The sequence below is a fragment of the Triplophysa dalaica genome, chromosome 16, assembly GCF_015846415.1.
Source record: "Triplophysa dalaica isolate WHDGS20190420 chromosome 16, ASM1584641v1, whole genome shotgun sequence".
Lineage (NCBI taxonomy): Eukaryota > Metazoa > Chordata > Actinopteri > Cypriniformes > Nemacheilidae > Triplophysa > Triplophysa dalaica.
The window spans coordinates 1,531,880-1,553,333 of NC_079557.1; the positions used below are offsets into that span (position 1 = coordinate 1,531,880).

At 40.1% G+C, this 21,454-nt stretch overlaps 2 protein-coding genes across 3 annotated transcripts; both read left to right on the forward strand.

Annotated features, from left to right (window-relative positions):
• Nucleotides 1–3,097: 3,097 nt before the first annotated feature.
• si:ch1073-303k11.2 (leucine-rich repeat neuronal protein 4) lies at nucleotides 3,098–6,129 on the forward strand. The gene is made up of 2 exons (XM_056768994.1): nucleotides 3,098–3,243; nucleotides 4,275–6,129. Exon 2 carries the CDS (start codon nucleotides 4,282–4,284, stop codon nucleotides 5,014–5,016), a length of 735 nt encoding a protein of 244 aa, XP_056624972.1. The 5' UTR covers nucleotides 3,098–3,243; nucleotides 4,275–4,281; the 3' UTR covers nucleotides 5,017–6,129.
• A 2,256-nt stretch (nucleotides 6,130–8,385) lies between these two features.
• On the forward strand, nucleotides 8,386–20,396 carry sec24b (SEC24 homolog B, COPII coat complex component). Of its 2 annotated transcripts, XM_056769740.1 has the most exons (24): nucleotides 8,386–8,623; nucleotides 9,565–10,206; nucleotides 10,302–10,448; nucleotides 10,927–11,037; nucleotides 12,924–13,007; nucleotides 13,086–13,252; nucleotides 13,347–13,531; nucleotides 14,079–14,181; nucleotides 14,939–15,065; nucleotides 15,233–15,342; nucleotides 15,420–15,532; nucleotides 15,623–15,741; nucleotides 15,832–15,887; nucleotides 16,059–16,265; nucleotides 16,346–16,469; nucleotides 16,546–16,704; nucleotides 16,785–16,958; nucleotides 17,089–17,199; nucleotides 17,481–17,656; nucleotides 17,935–18,072; nucleotides 18,172–18,276; nucleotides 18,363–18,455; nucleotides 18,975–19,078; nucleotides 19,413–20,396. In XM_056769740.1, exons 1-24 carry the CDS (start codon nucleotides 8,527–8,529, stop codon nucleotides 19,525–19,527), a joined length of 3,567 nt encoding a protein of 1,188 aa, XP_056625718.1. In that variant the 5' UTR covers nucleotides 8,386–8,526; the 3' UTR covers nucleotides 19,528–20,396. The 2 variants fall into 2 exon arrangements, with proteins under 2 accessions (XP_056625718.1, XP_056625719.1); XM_056769741.1 differs by lacking the exon at nucleotides 10,927–11,037.
• The last annotated feature ends 1,058 nt before the right edge of the window (nucleotides 20,397–21,454 follow it).

The following is a 21,454-nucleotide window of genomic DNA, read 5'->3' on the forward strand; positions in this document are numbered from 1 at the left end:
CTTTATTGTTTACAGAAGACATCAACACACGTTGGTTGAATTTAACTTATGTTACTAATGTTGACTAATGCTTAGTTATGTAATGTTACAGATCATGAATTCTTAGAAAGTTTTTCTAGTTTTAAAACCGAGCTGTTCGCATGAAAGCTGTAAATTTGATTTAGACAACAACCCATAATGCCCCACCATCTAAGTAACCACAAAGCAATGGTCTAGAAACCACTTTTACCACTGCATATCATGCTGGTGACTTCACCACAAGAATATATATCATATATAATATGATCTCCTATTCCTTATTAGTAAAAATGCTTCATTCACACACCAGTGTCATGACATAAGGGACTTTTCCAATATTTTTGTTTGTGTGACGTCACCATCTCTGTAGATTTAGGACAGAATGCGTGAGTGTGAGACTGGAGCAAAGGTGACAAGGTCAAGGGTCAGTTTACTCCCTGCGGCTTAAGATTCTTTTTATAGAGTGTAGCGGACAGAAGTGATGGAAGAAGTGGGTGGAGGAATGAGACATGAATTACACATCAGAGAGAGAGAGAGAGAGAGAGAGAGAGAGAGAGATGGCGATGCATACGTCTCAACACATACACAGCTGTCTGCTTTTCGTTTCAGTGTTTTGACTGCAAACGTAAGTGAGAGATGTCACACACACCTGCTATCTGCATCATCAAAGATAGAATCAGTCTGGACCCTCAAATCCTCAGTTTATCTCTCCACATCTTTCTCAAAAAAATGTATGATTAATTGATTTCTAGTGCTTTTCATAGTATTGCATTGTTGCAAGCAGCTTTAAGATAATATATTTTAGAACAAAACAGAGACAAAATGCTCGAAAACAGGACAATTTATGTTGATACTGTTTCATATTACATCAGAGATGTAGCCCAGTGAGCATTCTGTTTCTACAATAAATAATAAATAAATGTTTTCTGGTTTTGATTAACTATTGGGAGTAATTGAATCATCAATAAAACGTCGTAAACAAATAAGTTTCTGCATTTAGTGTTAAAAAGTGCTCATAAGTTTGATGAATTTATCTTGGTGAGAAAGACTGCTTTGGATAAGCATCATGATCTGGAGAGCACCGGAAGACATTCTGAATCGGATCAGAAAAGCAACATGGTTTGAAATGTGACATAAGATATGAAATATACAATAAAAAGAAAAAACAACATAACACCCCACAGTCTCCCGTCTGACAACCTATTTTTAAAAACAACATCAAGATAATAATGAATCTGCCTTTGAGTCAAATAAAAATGAATAAATAAATTTATAACATTTGAGGTAAAATTGTCTCACTATTTGGCAGGTATTCCATTAGAATCTCTTTGTATTTATGCAGTTATAACTTCTTTATAATGCCTTTTTAAATGACTTATTAATCATTAATGAACCGATTTATAAATGCTCTATGAAGGGAACCTTAATAAAAAGTGTTAAAATTTTCTCAAGCCATTGTCAACCAAGAACAGGTTCACACTGTGACAACCTTAAGTTTGACAACAAGGCCTCATTTGGGATAGAAATGTATCTCCTCCCCCAGCCATTACCATGAAAAGCCAGTGACTTTTTTTAACGTTTTAGACGGTAATGTTTAAAAAATATGAAACACCAGCCCCAGTCCCACCTGTATTGTGTTGGCAAAGACAGATTCTCATCTGAGATAATGTTCAGACAGTGAGTCTGTGTGTTTTGTCTCTTGCACACATAGATATGGTGTTCACCTGGCGTGATCATACATGTCCGACACAGATCTTCTTCTCATGATACTGTGAGTAATTGTAGCTGTGTACGGGTGATTCAGACTCTGGTGTGGGTGTGGAAGAAAATCTGGCTGTCATCTCTTGATGGTGGCTTCCAGGAACCCGCTATGACAACAAGTAAACCACTTCTGCTTGTTTAACACATTGTCTAACACCAATAATGGAGCCGTTTCATCTCATCTGACCTCATCAGTGTTCATCCTCATTTATTTTTCAGTGTTTAATTACATTTAATTGGTTTGCTTTTAGATTTGCTGGGGTTTTGATTGTAGATTTACAATAGTAGAGCAGCATACAGCCGTGAAAAAAAACGATAAAAATTATTTTCAGTTTTTCTGAATTTACTGTTTCTATGTGTTTTTTGTCCTAAATGTATTGCTTTTATTTGAATTTATTGTGCAACTGGAGAAACAATTTAAAATAACAGAAAAGATGCTCTGTATTTTCTCAGACCTTAAATACTGCAAAGAAAAAAGTTCATATTCATTTTTAAGCAATACAACGATCATATTCTTTGTATGTGATGACCTGAATTTTGATCACAGTTTTATGTGTCTTGTCATTCTGTCAATCTTTCACATTTCTGTTGGATGACTTTGTGTCACTGCTGAGCTTTGATTTGATTGAAATTCAACAGACGCTAGACTGGAATGACAACAAAACATCTAGAAATGATGATTAATTGAACATTTGGAACAGTCTCATATTTTTTCTGCGCTGTATTACGCCACTAACCAGCAAAAGAAGAGCCTTAAAATACACAAAGCTTCATTCATTACACATTCAAATTTAAGACATACCTACAAATGTAAGTGTGTGTGTGTGTCTGGTTGACGACTGTGAAAACATTGAATATGTTCTGTCTCTCCTTAAAGGTACAGACACCACACCACTGACATGACCATATAAGGACATGTTTCCTCTTCCCCTCCTCTTGTAAAATATTACAATACGATATTACAAAATATATGGAATTCACATCAGCAAAGACATATTTTTACTTTTGTGTAAACTGTTTCATAAAAGGCAAACTTGCACACACACGCACACACACTCATAGGGGCCAGATGAGCTCCAGCATGTCTCCTTTTGCTGCTGGATAAGACATTAACATGCAGGGCAGCACAGAACCCGTCGCCACTCCTAAACAAACTTGAAAAGAAGCATGGGGGGTGAGGGGGTAGTATCGAGGGGCACAAAGAACCAAAAGAAAAAAAGAGGCGAGAGATGGAAGTGTTCCTTGAAAAAAGTGTAAAAAGTGAGACAGGATGGTGGGAGGGAAGCAGACTAGTGAGGGGGTGTACAAAGGGAGGGGACTTTAGCAGGAGGAAAATAAGGAAGGTTGATAGGATAGAAACCATTGGAGTGAGAGAAAGAGTTGCTGAAAAGCTGGACGTCTACTGGAGCCGATATCTCATTCATCAAAACCAGAACAGAATCAAACTCTACAGAAATCATACAGGTATACAGAAATAATCCTTCAAGTTTAACTTTCTCTCTGGTTGCCATAAGCTACGGAATAGTACTGGTCTGTGTGCCGTTTTACCATGGTAACTGTGATTTCTGCCAAAACGTTAACTAAACGTTGCTACTGTAAAAATACAACGAAGCAGTATGGCATCTTCTCATTCATTTAAAATGCTTTCGGACGTTTTTCATTTGTAAATGATTTATGTCACAAGTTTTATAAAAGTTATTTTGACCAATAGGTATTTCGTAATTGCTTTTCCATACCAACCTTACTGCCAGCATGAGGGTGTTGTTATGCAGTTGTTAAGGTGTTGTGTCGTTGTTTACTGGAGTCTCTCGAATACCTCCTTCATGTAAATTTACAGGTTTTCTTGTGACATGTCAGAATATAAAAGACTCGGTCCAGTAAGCAACAGCATAAAACACCAACAGCCACAACAAAATAATAAAATTAAAACAAAGTTTATGTACCGTAGCAACATTTAGCAGAAACTGGAGTTTTGTCATCATACTCATTTTGTCATTTTGTTTGTTTGAATGCCTTTTTAAAAGGAACATTAATATTGACGCTTGTTTTTATGTGGTAAATTTCAGAATCGTCCATCTCTGTCAATTGTTATTTAATTTTATGTGACTTTTAATCAAGTGGGCTATAAACATTCTTTTTAAAAAAGAAACAGGTTTCTCTTCCTCTTTATGGCTTCCCACGGTAACTGGCAGGCACTTTGTTCATTCCATTCAGAGCCCAGTGTGTGTCCTGTTAAAAACACCCAGATGTTCAGTTTGACTTTAATTAAATCCATAAGGGACGGCGGGCTGTTTGTTCATACACAGACAGCCGTTGGTAAAGGTCAAAATAAACCTGAATATATTTTATCTCCACAATGTGATGTGACGCTGAATATAAAACAAATAAGAGTGGGAATCTGTTTCGATCATCAAGGGCATCGGTTGGATCAAATGATTCCATGTGTGTTCTGTGTAATTGTTTCAATACAGCACTTGTAACTTTATTTATTACAGAATCAAGATGTTGTCTGGGTCACAGGTCACATTTCTCCTGCTTCTTTATCTATCTGAGTGGGTCCGCGCAGCATCCGTTGGTCCATCGCTGCTCCAACCTCCCATGAGGCGCGTTCGCATCATTGAAGTAGGAGACGACTACGATGACGCAAGCGCAGTGACAACACTCGCCCCACGATCACCCGGGGCCACCACCACCAGCGCGATCCCCCGTATATGTGACTACGACCCCTGTGTGGTTCAGATGACCCCCTGCTCTGAGATTTCGGCCCAGACGGGTTGCCTCTGTCGAGGGGTGACTGGAGGGGAGGTGAGGCCCGAGGCCCCGAAGCTTCGGGAGATCAAAGTGGAACACTCGGGGCAGGTGGTCGTCCACTGGTGTGCCCCTCGCTCCACGGTCATGCATTATAAGGTTACTCTGAAAGGTGGGGAAGGGCAAGAGCAGATTTTCGAGGAATATTTGCGGAACAGTGTTGTGGCCGGGATGAAGGTCGGAGAAACGGTCTGTGTGTCGGCCATGAATGAGGCAGGGGTCAGCGAAGAGTCATGTGCCCAATACGAGTCACCGATGACTGATCACTACGGTTTGAGCGCAGGAATTATTGCGGGGGGCGTCGGCTTTCTGGTGCTGATTACGCTTCTTGCTGTTTTACTGTGGCGACGGAGGTCGTGCCGAAAAGCAAATATGAGTGAAGCAGCTGGTCTCGGCAATCCTTCATACACCAATGATGCCGTTCTGTAATGACTCACTCAACAGGATAAAGTGACAGCATGGGAGAAAGAAACTGAATGTATGAGATTTTGCGCTGAGCGTCTGACTGAAAAATGCTCTAAACTGCTTTGTTTGGTTCAGATTTTCAAATTGTGCGATGGTTTTTAATGTTTCATACAACATGAAATCTAAACTTACCCTCTTTTTTATATTGTAAAGACAGATGATTGTCTTCATTGCGTAGACTTCCTTCACCTGTAGATCATCGTTTTTCTCTTATGTCATCTGGGAGACATCATGGGAGATATTGAATAATGCAACCAACGTCCTTATCATAGATATTTTGTATGTTTTTTTGAAATGCAATTAGATATTTAGACATTGATTTAGGTTACTGTTGTACAGTAAGTGACGCAGCGTTTCTAAAATCTTGTCAACACAGTGATTTATTGCCGATTAACATGAACTTAATGAAGGTTACACTAATAACTACCATTGATGTGTGTACTATTAATATTTGGGTTAGGTAACTGCTGGGAAAGGTGAGGATTCTCTGGAGTTGTTTTGTTTTATATTTAGCAAAACAGCACATTTTCACCACAAATTTACCATTTTCTTACTACAGTAACCAGAGTTTAAGCATGACAATTTATAGTTAAACCGTGGTAAATAAACCAATACCATGACTACATTTGAACTATAATAAAACCACGGTTAATTGATTGATATTTCTTACGAAACTTGTGTTTCTGAAGGACTATAATCCTCTCCCAACCCACTTCAAACTCACATTCAACTCTGACTCAATTCTGATACGACACTCCCAAATTTCATACTCAAACCAATTCCCAGTGGTTAAAATCTAGTGTCTTGCTTGTGTTTTTATTTTCTCACTCGGTTATGCTCAGAGGTACGTTACAGAAATGAAATGTGTAGAAATCTTATTTAATTTAATAGCACTAATGGTTCTGTAGCCCTTAGGAAGCCTGGAGCTTCAGTATGCTAAACAGGGTTTTGTAAAGTTTGTTGTACAGCTTCTTGAGATTTTGTATAAATATTGAAAATGCAATCATTATCGTAGTTTTTTTGTAGTACAACTAACTATGTAGGCCTCGTCATTTCAATAAAGATATTACCACTGCCTTTGCTTGACAATTTGATGTTAAAACCACCTAAAACAACTATCATTTCAGTAACCGATTTTAAAAAACTAAATGACAATGAGTTGATGCTCAAATTGCAGAAGTGCTTTTCTTTGTATGTAAACAGCCAGCAGATGTAAGATACGTGTGTAAAATGTACCAGTAAAATAATGCTGAATCGAGCGCACATAACAGTTATTTTCCTTCTGCTTTGGTCAATCACTCCTTTCTTTGGCTACCTACTAGTCATAGTTTATTGCTCTTAGGAAGGAAAAAGTATGTGTATGCCTGACAGGGAAATATTCGCCTCCAGCAAGTATATAAAGTATAAGGGAGTGGCTTTTATTGCTTAGAATCTGTGCCGATCCTAGACGTCTGGGGCCCAAGCAAACCTTTGAGGGGGCCCTTGTCATAGTTAAATTTCGATAAACATAACTGTAAACTATAATAAATAATAAATCAATTAACAGACTTAAATGATTAAAAACTGAAAGACAAAAAAACATTAAACTGACTGAACAATTAAGTGTAAAATTAAAGTCACATTTCACAAAAAATAATTATTTACCTAAAGTAACGCATGCCTCTGGAACCATCTAGCAGTCAAAAAAACCTTTAACAAGCAATTGCGATGTGTTTTCACAGACATAATTATTGATTAACAAAAATTAAACATGATCAGTAGTTTACACAATAAAGCTTAGCATATGAAAACACATCAATATTTATCTTAATGTAATGACGCAAAAATTAAATACTATCATGGGCAAACGAAACACAGTAGATTGCAGTGGTGTGCATAACTGAGACACGTCACACACAGTACAGTTGGTTTTCCCAGTGAATGCTATTGAGCTTTAATTAATGGTATATTTTGTGTATGAACCCATACAGTAATGGAATGCACAGCAATTTTTACATATTATTTGACGGTTTATTGTAATAAAAACAAAACATCTTAAAGGTGTGTATAGCTCACACCCACATGAACCCTGCAGTTCATTCCCTTTAAATACTATTGAAGTAAGAAACGTGTATATGAATGTGTAGCCTATGTAACTTTGGAGACGGTCCCTAAATTCAGACTATCGCACGTCAAACCAACTTTATGCCAGTGGATAAATACTGAATTTGTACTTGCATAATTTGTCAAAACTAAAATAGTACAGAAACACATGCTTTCTTGTTCTTATGCTTTGTTGGCGTTTTTTCCGCTACAGAGGGATAGTCGTGGCCATTTGGAAAGACGCGTCATCACATCACGCGCATTTCATCACCTGTCGTACACTACATGATGTCCGAGACCGGTTACAGTAAATAAATGAAATATTAAAAAGGAAAGTTCCAAATGATTCCTGTTAAGTTAAATCCGCAATATACAAAAATAGCGTCTTTTTTACATGAAAGTGTTTTCAATTCGGTACTCAAGGGGGCCCCCTGGTGGTGCAGAGGCCCTACGCAACATCGTACTTGTCTGCGTATGGAAACATCGGCTCTGCTTTGAATTCATGGCACATATTAATTCAACATCTCCATTTCTTTATTACGCTATATAAAATTTTCTCTAATGAAATTACACTGACAAATTTGGTGCACGCTTGTTGCAATGCAGTCAATGTAAATTATGCTTTTGTTTCAACTTTGTCAAATGCATCTTTTCCCTTGATATTTTTACACAGATTTGAGTGGATCACAGATGGGGGTGAAGGGGGGTAAACATTCTGTCTCCAATCATTCCACACACACCATGAGACAATGTTACACAATGTCAGTGAAAATACTGTTTTAATAAAAATCGTCTTGAAGAAGCCAACAAGGAATAAAAAACTATAAAAGGTTAGAAATAAATCAGCAGACACACTGTACTTACATCTTTGGTGGACCAAATCTGGCCTTTATGAAGACCAGTTTCAGCTGTAGGCATTGTTTCTAACAAATCCTTAAACTTCATCCAACAATCATATTTACATACAATTAGTGTTGGTCTGTTAAATTGTGATCACACACAACACATGTTGTTGTACAATCATAGAATCCCTCAACATCAAGCACTTTTCACGAAGTAGATGTTCTTTCTACTTTTATTTTAAAAAGCATTTTTGACTGGTCTATATTTTATCGTAAGTTGTTTTTCTCCTCTTCTGATTCATATCTTTATTCGAGTTCACATAGAATTTTTAATCTTTATTTTTCGTTTATTCGAATCCCGCTTGTTAATTTCCAGACTTTTATTTTGGAGAGCTGTCACTGCGGGTCGCTGTTGATCCGTGTTGCTGATCAGATTATCGTCACAGTCTGTCAGACCCTCCGCTCAGCTGCGGGCAGGTCGATGGAGACCCACAACTGGTGACAGTGGTATAGTTTGTGTTTCTACACTTTGACACAAAACCGGAGAGGGATGTCTGCACCGGGCTACACGAACCCGAACCCGTCCGTAAATAATCACGGCTCGAGCTCGACGCAAAACGGAGGCGGAGCGGCGTCCTGTCAGAACGGTACGAGAGACCTGAGCTAACAGCTAAGATATCATGCTAAAGCTGAGCAATGAAATGACATTCGTATACACGAGCCAGATGCTAAGCTAATCACCCTTAAGCTGAGATAAGACGCTGAAGGCTAGGCTAACATGTTACATGCTATATCATAGGGAAATCCGTTAGTTAGCAGGCCTGAGCTAACGTAGCGGCTGAAGCACCTGCCCTCAGAGCTCCTGGGGTGGAGACATCGACCTTACAGCCTTTAAGAGATCGTTGTTGTAGAGATGGATTTCCAGTCCTTTAATTAAACCACACGGCTGTATTTCGAGGATTTTAATGAGATTTTAGTCAGTGTCGACTGCAGTCAGTCTAATACAGCTGCTAAGATTTGCGCGTTAGCATCTAGTTTTGATCAGATGATGTTAACGTTAGTTCGGTTATTTTTCTCGTTATGTAAAACATATTAGTTATGATTCTTTTTATTCTACCACTCGTAGTTTGCTGTTGTATTTTTATTGTGTAATTTGATTAAATTATGGGGTACATCATTGTATTAAAATGTTTACTAAATACTCCCAGTAAACAAAAAAACGGATTATTCTACTAACATACTGTATATATTGGCAGTGCTCTTTTGTTGTTTTGTTACTGTAAAATAAGGGCTGAACTGTATTTTAGATGTTAATTTAATCCGAATTAAAAATGACACATTGAATCAGTTTTGTATTTTCTAATGTACGTCTGTTTTACAGTTTGTTTAACACATCTTTATTAAGTGACATGCAAGTGTGCTTTGTAGTCAATCAGTACTTGGTATGACCATCACTTTGTCACTGTAAATCTTTGCATGGGAAATAAAAATTGCCATGAGCCTAACCTCTTATTGAAATTCGGACAACTATTTGCATAAAACCTGTGATTTGCTCACTCGTTTCATATTCACTGTGTTGTATTGACAGGTCCCGGACAGACATACCCTGCCATGCATCCGTCATCCGGCTACTATAATTCTCCGCCACCACAGACTTACCCTACTATGACGGGACATGGCGCTGCTCCAACCGGTAAAGTACCAGTTAGTAGCACAGACTATAGTGGAAACTACTACCCCAACAGCTCAGGTCCGTCACCGCACCCAGCAGCACCAGGAACTCATCCTCCTGCCCACCATTACGCCACCGCTAATGCCCCTATGTCTGGAGCACCACTTCAACAACCCCTACAGTCATACCAGCAGGCCACATCATATGGCGTGCAAGCTGGATACTACGGACAGCAGTATAATCGCCCCTCGCAGGGACAAACTCATCCTCCCCAACAGCAGCCCAGCTTGGTACCAACATCTAGCGGCAACAACCTTAGCGCCCCGCTGTACCCTATCGTGTCTTACCCATCAGCCCCTGGAAGCAGTCAGTACGGGACACTGAGATCCTCTCAGACTGCTGCTGGGCCTCCACCAGTTTCTACTGTAATGCCTCCGCCGCCTACCCAGAGTTCTTTGCAGCAGATCCCTCAAGGGAACGGGGCCACACCAGCTCATGCGGGCTACGGAGCCCCTCCTTTCAGCCAAATGGCTACTGTCAACGGCCAATCAAATGCCGGTGGGTTTGGATGAATCTTATTCTAATGCATAACTGAGTCTAAAAATCTGCGTTGAAAGAGTTTTTCTTGATTGTGTTTTCTGATGTTTTGATAGTTCAACAACACTATGACCAAAACCTCCACAATCCCATGAGCCATCATTACCCTGGAGCCCCTCCCTGCTCAGAGGCCCCTAATATGGAGCGGGCACCCTCAGGAACACCTGGCACCTCTGTGCATTCTTCACCACAACACCATCCAGGTAAGAATGATCCACTTTCACTGGTCAAAGCGTCATTCGGGAAACTTTGTTTGTTGTTTTGATGTCTTATTGGAGTTCCATCGGGTGCTGATTGTGTGTCTGATGTGCTGCGTGATTTTGCTTTTAACTCCTTTCTGTTGGGGAACGCCTACATTTCACAATCCAACCAATCAATGAATAAAATCCACCACCTGCTTCATTTTCTCTTTGTTACTTCACTCAGCGATTTGTTCCATATTAAAAGCTTAATGGGTTGTGAATGTCGTTATATGTTGATGAAAACTTCTCGAGTCGACAGAGAAGTATTAATATTGTTCTACTTTGATTTTTCTTCATTTTCCTTTGTCTTGGGTTGTTTTTTTGTCGTCCTCATTTGGGATTTGAGTAGGAGAGTCCCAGTTCTGTTTCAGCTCTCTTTCTTTCTGTACTCAACCCCTATGTCTCTCTCTCTCTCTCTCTGATGATTGCTGTATTCCAGGGCTGCAGTATGGTGACCGGCGACTCAATAGCGCTGTTAGCTCGGTCCCAGGCGATCACTCCTCATCCAGTTCTGACCATGAGGAAGAGGATGAGGAGGATGAGGAAGCAGGTCTGCTTTCGCTCTTATTCCTCCACCCTCCTCTCTTGTTATGCCATGTTATCATCCCTTCTTTTTTTTTTTAACATACACAGATGTACACGCCAAGCTGTCTTCACGTTAGCTTCATCTGTTTTCTTATTATATTCTTGTCTTCGTTCCCTTGAACTCCCAGTGCGCACTCTCATTGTGTGTTTGTTGTGTTTGTTCATGTTGTCTTGTTCTCTTCAGAGAGCTTTCATAGTGAAATGCTTTGTTTTACAAGCAATTACAAAATCACTCACTCATTCTACCTTCCTGAACATTCAACACATGCATATTTGTGTCCAAACTTTTATCATGAAGTGTGTAATTAACAAACTTCTGATGGTTATATCAAAGCTTGTTTGTGATTTATGAAGGTAGAAACTCCTATGGTACGGCTGTGATTTCAGAGGTTTTTGTGCAGTTGTGTGTTTGATGTGTAAATGTGTGAATGTTATATTTAGCTCTTCATTATGAAGTGCTGCTGTCGTGTGTTCTCTCACGGGGAGTTAGGATGTCATGTTAAAGCGTGTCATTAGGATTCATTACACACTCCAGAGGGTTATGTCTTCTCTTCAATACTGTGAGAGAGGTTTTTTTATGTGTGTGTGTTTATTTTTATTAATGGATAGTTTAATCACAAATGTAATGTGATGTATTTCTGATTGAATCTCAATATTCAGGGGGGAATATTATAGGATGTGGTTTCATATTACCGGCTCGACTGTTCAGAAACATATTTGGCTGTGATATTTTTGGTCGAAAGTTTTGTGCCACATTTCATTGGAATAAAAGTTTTATTTTTGAGTAAATATGGACATTTTTCAGAACAATATGAACTGTAAATTTTCATAATAAAAGTAATTTTAATTAAATGAGACAAATGATACCCTGATAGGCGGCACATTTCTTAGTCTCATCATATTTTTCTGTATTTCTAAACATTATAACTTCAGTGAATGTTTCAGAGAATGTTTTCAGCTTCTCTATCAGTTCTTAAATTCAGACAGCTGATCAAGTGAGGTAAATCAGATGACAGGATCTTAGCCAATCACAGTCCGTCTCTCTCGCCACTGGTTTGGGTTATGGAGGATTAGGGTTAGGTTAATCTTTGCTGAGGTTTAGTGTTCTGTGTTCTCATTGAAAATCCTGCTTTCGTAATATCCGAGAGCCAGCAAAACATTTTAAGTTTTTCACCCTCACTCTTAAAAAGATAAAGGTGCGTAAAAGGTTCTTCACAGCGATGCCATAGAAGAACCATTTTGGTTCCAGGAAAAACCATTCAGCCAAAGGGTCTTTAGAGAACCATCCCTTTCTTACCTTTTATCTTCAACCTTTTTTCTTGTAAGCCCCTCTTTGTATAGTGTGCATTGCTTTGCAGCCTCACAAATAAATACTTAAAATCTTAAATTTATAAATTTAATTAAACCAAAAACCAAATTCTGTTATACTGTGATGGGACATCAATTCTTTTGGTTGGTATTATATCTTTTGGCCATATTATACTTGATTACATAAACTGTATCATACATTTCTCTAATTCATAAAATACCACAAAATCTGTGGCCCCCCCGGATCCAATTTGGTACCCCCAGTTTGAGAACCACTGATCTAAAGAACCCTTTTTCGCCCACAAAGAATCTTTTGTGAACAGAAAGATCCTTCGGATGTTAAATGTTCTCTATGAAACCAAAAGGTTCTTCTTTGGCATCAAAGAACCTTTTGAAGGACCTTTTTAACGAGTGCTTGAGTCCTCAGAACTCATTCAGATCTCTTTAAGGGGGTCAAAATCAGAACCCACATTTTACCACATGTTTAATCTGTTTTTAAAACGGTCGAAAAGAGTTTGTGTGTGTGTTTGTGAACTCTCACAGGTGGAGACAGCTCCTCTACAACCACAGGCAGTGCTTCTCCTGTTCCCAACAGTTATGACTCTCTGGAGGGCGGCAGTTATCCAGGTACACACCCTCCACACGCCATGTGACAGGCTTAAATCCCCAGACAGAACTGAATGATTTTTTCTTTTCTTTCATCAGATAACTCTGGTCCTCCCGCTGCTGTTCCCACCACTAAACAAGCCCCACCCTTCGGATACAATTATCCAACCATGCATCCTGCTTACCAGCAAAACCCCGCCCCTAGACCAGACCCCCCCCCTTCTCACGGAGGATACAGCCCACCGGGATATCAGCCGTACTCACAGGTCGGTGATCTGATGCTTGCATGCTGTATCTGTGAATTTTTTTTGGAGAAGTTTTCTTAAAACTGGTGCCTGCTGTGTGTGTGTGTGTGTGTAGTCTTTCCCATCACTTACTGAGCTGTCGTCAGCGTTGGGGGGTCTCAGCGGTGCTCCTGAGCTGGAAATGGAGTCCTTGAGGCCTGTGAATCTTCTGCAGGAGAGAAACATTCTTCCTCCCAAACGCACACCTCCACCTGAGCCCAATCTGAGCAGTGACCTGCGCAAGGTCAACTGTAGTCCAGAGTAAGACAACTGAGATGTCTGTGTGTTATTGATTCACCCAAAAATAAAACTTCTGTCATCATTTATTCTAACGTGTATATGACTCTTTGCGGAACAAAAAATAAGATATTTTGAGAAATGTCTCTGTGGTTTCGTATAATGGAAGTGGATGGTTTTCAGTGTTGTTTTGTTACCAACATTCTACAAAATATCTTCTTTTGTGTTCTGCAGAAGAAAGAAACTGTGACATAAGTAAATATGAAATTATTTTTGGATAAACTAGACCCTTGATCAATATGTTGCAGCAAAAATGTCTCATTTCTCATTGGTAATTTAAAGACGTCTAATAACAGTAATGGATTATAGGCTCGAAATTTTCTAATTTAAATTAGTTTTTAAATTCAATGTGATATGCCGTACAGGAAGCTCACCCGTGAGGTTTGTGGTTTGACTTCACAGGTGCAAACAGCAGAGAGATGACATGAAGTTTGTGCTTTTCATTGTGGATGCCAAACAGAAACAGTAATAGTTTCACTTTTTCTTTCATTTTTTTCTCTGTCTCTCTCAGCACGTTTCGCTGTACTCTCACTAGCATTCCTCAGACTCAGGCTCTGCTGAATAAAGCCCGTTTGCCTCTTGGTCTTCTGCTGCATCCCTTCAGAGATCTAACGGTAGGACTCAAGCGTCAGTCAAACTCAAGTCTTGCCCTGTTGAGGTTTGGTCCGATGAAACGACAGATCCGGCTGCGTCTGCCTATATTCAAAATCAAGATTAAGTTTAAAGACCGTTCCAAATTTTAATTTCAAATCAGCATTTCTAGATGCATTGTGGCCAGTCCAGTGTTTGTTGTATTTCCATAAAATCAAACCTCAGAAGTGACATAAAGTCCTCCAACAGCAAATGTGAAAGACTGACAGCATGACAAAACTGTGATACAAATATAAGATAAAAAATAATTCTTCAACTTTTCCTAAATACATGTAGAAATAAGACAAATATGTTGTATTACTCAAAAGCAAATCTGAACTTGTTTTCTTTGCAGTATTTGAGGACTGAAACAATACAGAGAATCTTTACTGTTATTTTAACAAGTTTCTCCAGTTTTCATTTTCTGCAATTGAAAACATTTGGGAGAAATATTGTAAGTAGTTCACAGAATGAACCAAAAATGATCATTTAACCAAAACACGTACCTATAAATAGTACATTTTAAAATCAGAAAATCGGTCTCAGAGGTGTTCTCTTCCACTATCTCTTCCACGGCTGTAAATAAAATGTGTTTTAGTTTAAAGGACATAATCTAACATTCAGGACTAACTAATAACTATTGTTTAAATCCTTTATGATATATAGATCAAAATGTTTCTGTTAACTCTCTCTCTCTCTCTCTCTCTCTCTCTCTCTCTCTCTCTCTCTCTCTCTCTGCAGCAGTTACCGGTCATCACCTCTAACACCATAGTTCGCTGTCGTTCATGTCGGACGTATATAAACCCATTCGTGTCGTTTCTGGACCAGCGCAGGTGGAAGTGTAATCTGTGTTACAGAGTCAATGATGGTAAGATCTTTATATTGTACTTTCACACTTTAATCATAATCCCAAACTCTAATCCCACAACATCAATACATTATCAATAGTAGCCCATGTCTACCCAGCAGACAGAGACATGACATTATTTGTTGATATCATTTGAAGTTGTGATGATGTGGTTTGTCTTTGATCAGTTCCTGAGGAGTTCATGTATAATCCTGTAACCCGTTCATATGGTGAACCTCACAAGAGACCAGAGGTGCAGAATTCTACTGTAGAGTTCATCGCCTCCTCGGATTATATGGTGAGTGTGTGTCTGAGACTTGAACGATCTTTTTGAACGCGTGCACATTCACAGACGTGTTCTCTCTCTCCCCACAGCTGCGGCCTCCTCAGCCTGCTGTTTACCTGTTTGTGTTGGACGTATCCCATAATGCCGTGGAGTCGGGCTACCTGAACGTGTTCTGTCAGTCATTACTAGACAGCCTGGAAAAGTGAGATATTGGTCTAGATTTGATTTTGATCGGATGTTTAGGAGTGTCATGCACTTCAGACGTGACACGGTGTGCGATTGTGTGTCTCAGGTTGCCAGGGGATACGCGCACAAGAATCGGGTTTGTGACGTTTGACAGCACCATCCACTTTTATAATCTGCAGGAGGGTCTGTGTAAACCTCAGATGCTGGTGGTCTCTGACATCGAAGGTAGACAATTGTACTTCGGAGTTGTGTTTTTTGAGATGAGGTCACACATCTGCTTTTGTCTGATGGGATGTTTCTGTTTGCGTCTGTTAGATGTCTTTCTCCCAACACATGACAGTTTGCTGGTGAACCTTAAGGAGAGTAAAGAGGTATGAATGTACACCAACGTACCTCATAAGGACCCCTGTGTTCTGGTTCCTGTTTTCTGACGTGTATCTCTGTGTGACACGTGTTTTGGTGTTACGTGATTTCTGCAGCTGTGTAACCTCTCACAAATTCACTGACTGTGTGTGTGTGTGTGTGTGTGTGTGTGTGTACAGCTGGTGAAGGACCTGCTAAACTCTCTGCCGGGGATGTTTGCACACACACGTGAGACTCAGAGCGCTCTGGGTCCGGCTCTACAGGCGGCGTATAAACTCATGTCCCCGACAGGAGGTCGAGTGTCTGTGTTTCAGACCCAGCTGGCCACGGTCGGCGCCGGACACCTGCAGTCACGAGAAGACCCCAACCTCAGGTCCAGCACGAAGGTGAAACATCTTTTCTTCTGCACTTTTCACTGACGGCATGGATTCTGGTTGACAGCGTGTTGTTGGTTGTTTGTGTTCAGAACGTCCAGCACTTGGGTCCTGCAACAGACTTCTACAAGAAACTGGCCCTGGACTGTTCCGGTCAGCAGATCGGAGTGGATTTGTTCTTGTTGAGCTCTCAGTACTCAGATTTGGCTACTTTAGGTACGTACGCTACAAACATCGCTCGGTTTTCTTCTACGTGGGCTCTGACATCATGGGATGACAATCTTGTTTGCAGCGTGTGTGTCCAAATACTCTGCCGGCAGCGTCTTCTACTACCCGTCCTTCCATCACGAGCACAATCCTGCGCAGAGACAGAAGTTCCAGAAAGATCTCCAGCGCTACCTCGCCAGAAAGATCGGATTCGAAGCTGTGATGAGGATCAGGTGCACCAAAGGTGAGGAGGCGGAGACTTCACGTTTGTTATGATTGACATTAGAGAAACACAGATTAATTTCAAGGGACACTTTTCGACAGGCTTGTCCATCCACACTTTCCATGGGAACTTCTTTGTGCGCTCCACTGATTTGCTGTCATTGGCCAATGTGAATCCAGACTCCGGTTTCGCCGTACAAATGTCCATCGAGGAGAGTTTAGCCGACACGTCGCTTGTGTGTTTTCAGGCGGCTCTTCTGTACACGTCCAGCAAAGGTACACAAATGCATGTGTGCGTCCAACTGTCATCTAATTCCATCAATATTAATCTTGCACATTAGTGTTTGTGGGCATGATCGGCACGTTTATTGACATTTACTGATTGGTGCTTATGGGTGATTGACAGGCAAACGTCGAATTCGAGTGCACACGCTTTGTCTGCCGGTGGTCAGTCAGTTGAATGATGTGTTTGCTGGTGCAGATGTCCAGGCCATCTCATGCCTGCTGGCTAACATGGGTGAGTAAAACACACACACGCGCATCCACAAAGACACGTTGACATGTGTGTTTTAGTGCAGTGTGATGTCATTCTGCCTTCCACACAGTTCTCTTGATAATGTTCATGTCGTCTGAGTCTTGTTTTATCGCCATTTTGTTTAGCTTTTATTCAAAGCAGTTGACGAACGACAGTTTATTTAATATATGTTGTGTTAAGTACTCAAAGCTCCTGTAACCACAACAGATTCCGTGTTTGTGTTGAAGGAATAAAGCTTATTCTGATTCTCTCTCTCTCTGCAGCTATCGACCGCTCCATCTCCTCCAGTCTGTCGGATGCGAGGGATGCATTAGTCAATGCAGTGGTGGATTGTTTAGCAGCGTATCGTGCTAACGGCTCAAACATCCAGCCCTCAGGACTGATCGCCCCGGCCGCCATGCGTCTCTTCCCTCTTTATATACTGGCTCTCCTCAAACAGGTGGGGGCGCTGTACACAACCACTGTCAGAGGATCAGTATTATTCCCAGAGTAATAAACCTCATCATAAATATTATCATAATTCTTTATAGCATTTTTTTTACATTAATTTCTAAATATTGCACCAAAGTTTGTGTTCTTAAATTCCCAGCTGTTTCAAATTGTTAAAGAAACCTAACCAGCAAAACAGCATTTAAACTCTTTTAAAAGACTTCAGAAACAGAAGAAGCATGTACGCTTAATCTAGACTCAAATGAAGTTTTGTGTTCCGTCCTGCAGAAAGCTTTGCGCACGGGTACCAGCACACGTCTGGACGAGCGAGTGTTCGCCATGTGCGAGTTCAAGAGTCAGCCGTTACATCAGATCACACGCATGGTTCATCCAGACCTGTACAGAATCGACAACATGACCGAACAGGTAATACAGAACAAACAGGTGTGCTCTAGTTAACATAATGAGGTTGAAGGGTTTCAAGCAGTTACTATCTCTCATTACCTGCCGGTGTGTTTCCTCTAGGGGGCGCTCCACCTGAATGACTCTGTGATCCCTCAGCCGCCCTTACTGCAGCTCACGGCGGAGAAGCTTACTAGAGAGGGAGCGTTTCTCATGGACTGCGGCAGCGTAAGAACTCAATCTCTGCTGGACCTCTGCCCACTTCAGTGAACTTCTGTACAGCTCAACTCTGTTTCATTCTCTTCTTCCTGTAGGTGATGTACTTGTGGGTGGGCAAATGTTGCCATGACACGTTTGTACGGGACGTCCTGGGCTACCCCAACTACGCATCCATACCTGTAAACATGGTGAGTGATCGTTTATGCAGAACATCTCTATCTCTCATGCTGTGCCATTTCCCTAATTTAAAAATGGTATATTTTTCTTGCTGTTAACATAAGAAAGTAAGATGTAAATTTGAAACTTTCACAATACAAAGCTCTCCCTCCCCGCTCCACTCAGAGCACAAAATGATGTGTGATTTAGCCATCACAGTCGTGAGCTCTCATGTGACCGACACCATCGGATCTTATATTTAGTATTTTGGTGTTTGATCATGTGTTGCGAGACAGTGTGAGTCAGAAGGTTTCTTGAGTTTTGCTCAAGAACATCTCGTGGTATTTATCTCACCACGGGGAGACTTGTGGCCTCTGTATTGTTTCTTTAAAAGAACCTCACATATTTCACGCCAAAAACCCTTTCCTGAACCACAACACAACTGCGGGCGGATTCTAAATATTACAGTCGATGCAATCCCTCCACATTTTACAGACAAATCCATTTGGGAATGTTAAGATAACAGCTGTTTTTTGTGTGTGGTTTTGCAGACTGAAATTCCGGAGCTGCAGACGACGTATTCAGAGAGGACTCGAGCGTTCCTGTCGTGGCTGCTGGAGTCTAGAACCTTCCCTCCTGCTTTTCATGTGGTCAAGTACGTCTGCTCTGTATTTCTCAATCTCTTTATCTCTCCCTCTCAGTTATTCATAGCCGTAGAGCAGCACGTGTTCCTGAGGGAGGATTGTGTGTTTTTATATCTCCTCTCACAGTGGGAGCTGTTACATTCCTCAGTGTTTTTAGATCATTGGTTATGAAATATGCGTTACAAAGAGCTCGCTAACATTATGTTCAAATGAACTGTGTTTCAACCATTTTCAAAATCACACGTTATACTTTAGAATAAAAATGATTTTGTCGTTTTTGTCATCAGAAGTTGATGTTCAGGCTTCGAAGAAGTACAAAAGAACTCTCTCTCTCTTTCTCTGTAGGGACGATGCGTCTGTCAAGAGCAGTTTTTTCCAGCATCTGGTGGAGGACCGCACTGAATCGGCCTTCTCTTATTATGAGTTTTTGCTCCATGTTCAGCAGCAGATGTCCAAGTAGAACCGTATAGAACCAGCTCCAGGTTTTCAGCTAGCTTCTGTTCCACAGCACGGAGCTCTTTGATTGGACGGCAGACAGGCGGGGACATGCCCCACTGGCCAATCGCAGCCTGTGATTCTGTGGGGCGATTGTTTAAAGACATTTGAGTATAAAAGATGTTTTAAAAAAGTGAATGAATGATTGCAAACTTGAACGACTATGACATAAATAGATCCAGAGCGGAGGACAAAGTGTAGCAGTAGAGCGGATTACACATAGAGACACTGATCAAGCTGTCAATCATTCCTGTGTTTCTTCATATTCTGCCATTGTGGCTCACCGAAGTCAGACATAGTGGTTTTAAACTACTGAATAACATTTCTCCCATTGCCTTTAGGATTTTGTTCTCCTGTTACATTTCACATTGCGTTGTTGTAAATTAGATTTTTGTTTGTTTTTTAAGAAATCCTCATTACATTAAATACTCTCAAAGCTCCATGTTACTTATTTCACATACACGATATGCTTTTATTGTTTCTCTTTGTTTGCTTTCCCCCATGTCTGATTTCCATTCATGTCCCTTTCTTCTTTTTCTCTGTTCCCTTTTGCTTTCTTTCCTGATTATGTTATGCGAGTTGTGAAACATGCACCATTTCATCCAACTGTGGCTCATCAGATTCTCTCTTCTGTCTCCTAATGTCTCAGCTGCTGCTCGAAACTGTTGTTTAATGAAGCTATGACGTTCCTCGCTGACAGCTCGTTGTTTTCTTTGAGAGAACAATTCAGGCCAGCAACAGATGTTGCTTTTAACTTGTTACTCTCAAAAAAAATATTTTAATGTGCTATAATTTATGACAATACTTATTGAATAAAATCAAATCGTGATTCTTGCTTTGGGTTTTGATTTCTTTACACAAATAGGCTTGATTAAAGGGGATAGTTCACCCCAAAATAAAAATTCTGTCATCATTTACTCACCTTCGAGTTGTTACTAATCTGTATACATTTATTTTGTTCTGATGAACACAGAGAAAGATATTTGAAAGAATGCTTGTAACCAAACAGTTTTGGACCCCCGTAGACTACCATAGTAGGAAAAATTCCTTTATAATTATTTGTGTTCTTTTGATCAAAAAAAGGAGAATTTTTTAAGAACGTCGGAAAGCAAACCGTTCTGGGGCACTTTTGACTACTATTGTTATTTTTCCTACTATGGTAGTCAATGTAGTCCACGATCTGCTTGGTTTCAAGTATTCGTCCAAATATCTTCCTCCGTGTTCAACCAAACAAAGACATTTATGCAGATTTGGAACAACTAGAGAGCGAGTCATTCATGACAGAATTTTCATTTTTGGTTGAAGTATCTCTTTAATTGGTTGTGAAAATGAGATGCTTCAACTTTGTATTAGACAAGATTTGTTTCTAAAGTGGGCACGTCTAAATGTTTATTGTGGGATTATATTATTTCTAAAAGTAAAACAAATGTTATAATGGTCAGCAGGATTGCAAATTTATCACTACAGCATCCTTGTTTCAGACCAAATGTCTTTAAAAAGACCATTAACATTGTCTATTTTAAAACACAAGGAACAGTGTTTGCACATCATCATCTCTTCAGGAGAATGTTGTGTTGAGAAAGTCAACTGAACTGGTTTTGAAAGACTTCCATTAAGTGATGATTTACTTCATGCTTTGGTTTCACTGGAATCCTGTGGTTTCATCACTGAATTCTTTTCATCCTGTCTCAAAAGACTGATCTGGGGTGAGGCTAAATCTGTGTTAACTGTCAATCACTCAAACTTCTGCACGACATTCATACAATTTTCACTGCAGTAACTTCTCAAGAAAACATCAGTGCATACATCCCTGTAATCTTCTCTATTTCTAAAGGATTTAAAATGGTTCCGTATGAATGTTTAAAATACAGAAGTGCTCAAGAAGGATGTTT

Bases quoted from the DNA above. Each gene is read 5' to 3' on its own strand.
- sec24b (XM_056769740.1), top strand. From the start codon at position 8,527: ATGTCTGCACCGGGCTACACGAACCCGAACCCGTCCGTAAATAATCAC. The intron at 15,066-15,232 runs GTAAGATCTTTA...GTCTTTGATCAG, and splicing joins GTGTTACAGAGTCAATGATG to TTCCTGAGGAGTTCATGTAT. The intron at 16,959-17,088 runs GTACACAAATGC...GGTGATTGACAG, and splicing joins TCTGTACACGTCCAGCAAAG to GCAAACGTCGAATTCGAGTG.
- si:ch1073-303k11.2 (XM_056768994.1), top strand. From the start codon at position 4,282: ATGTTGTCTGGGTCACAGGTCACATTTCTCCTGCTTCTTTATCTATCT.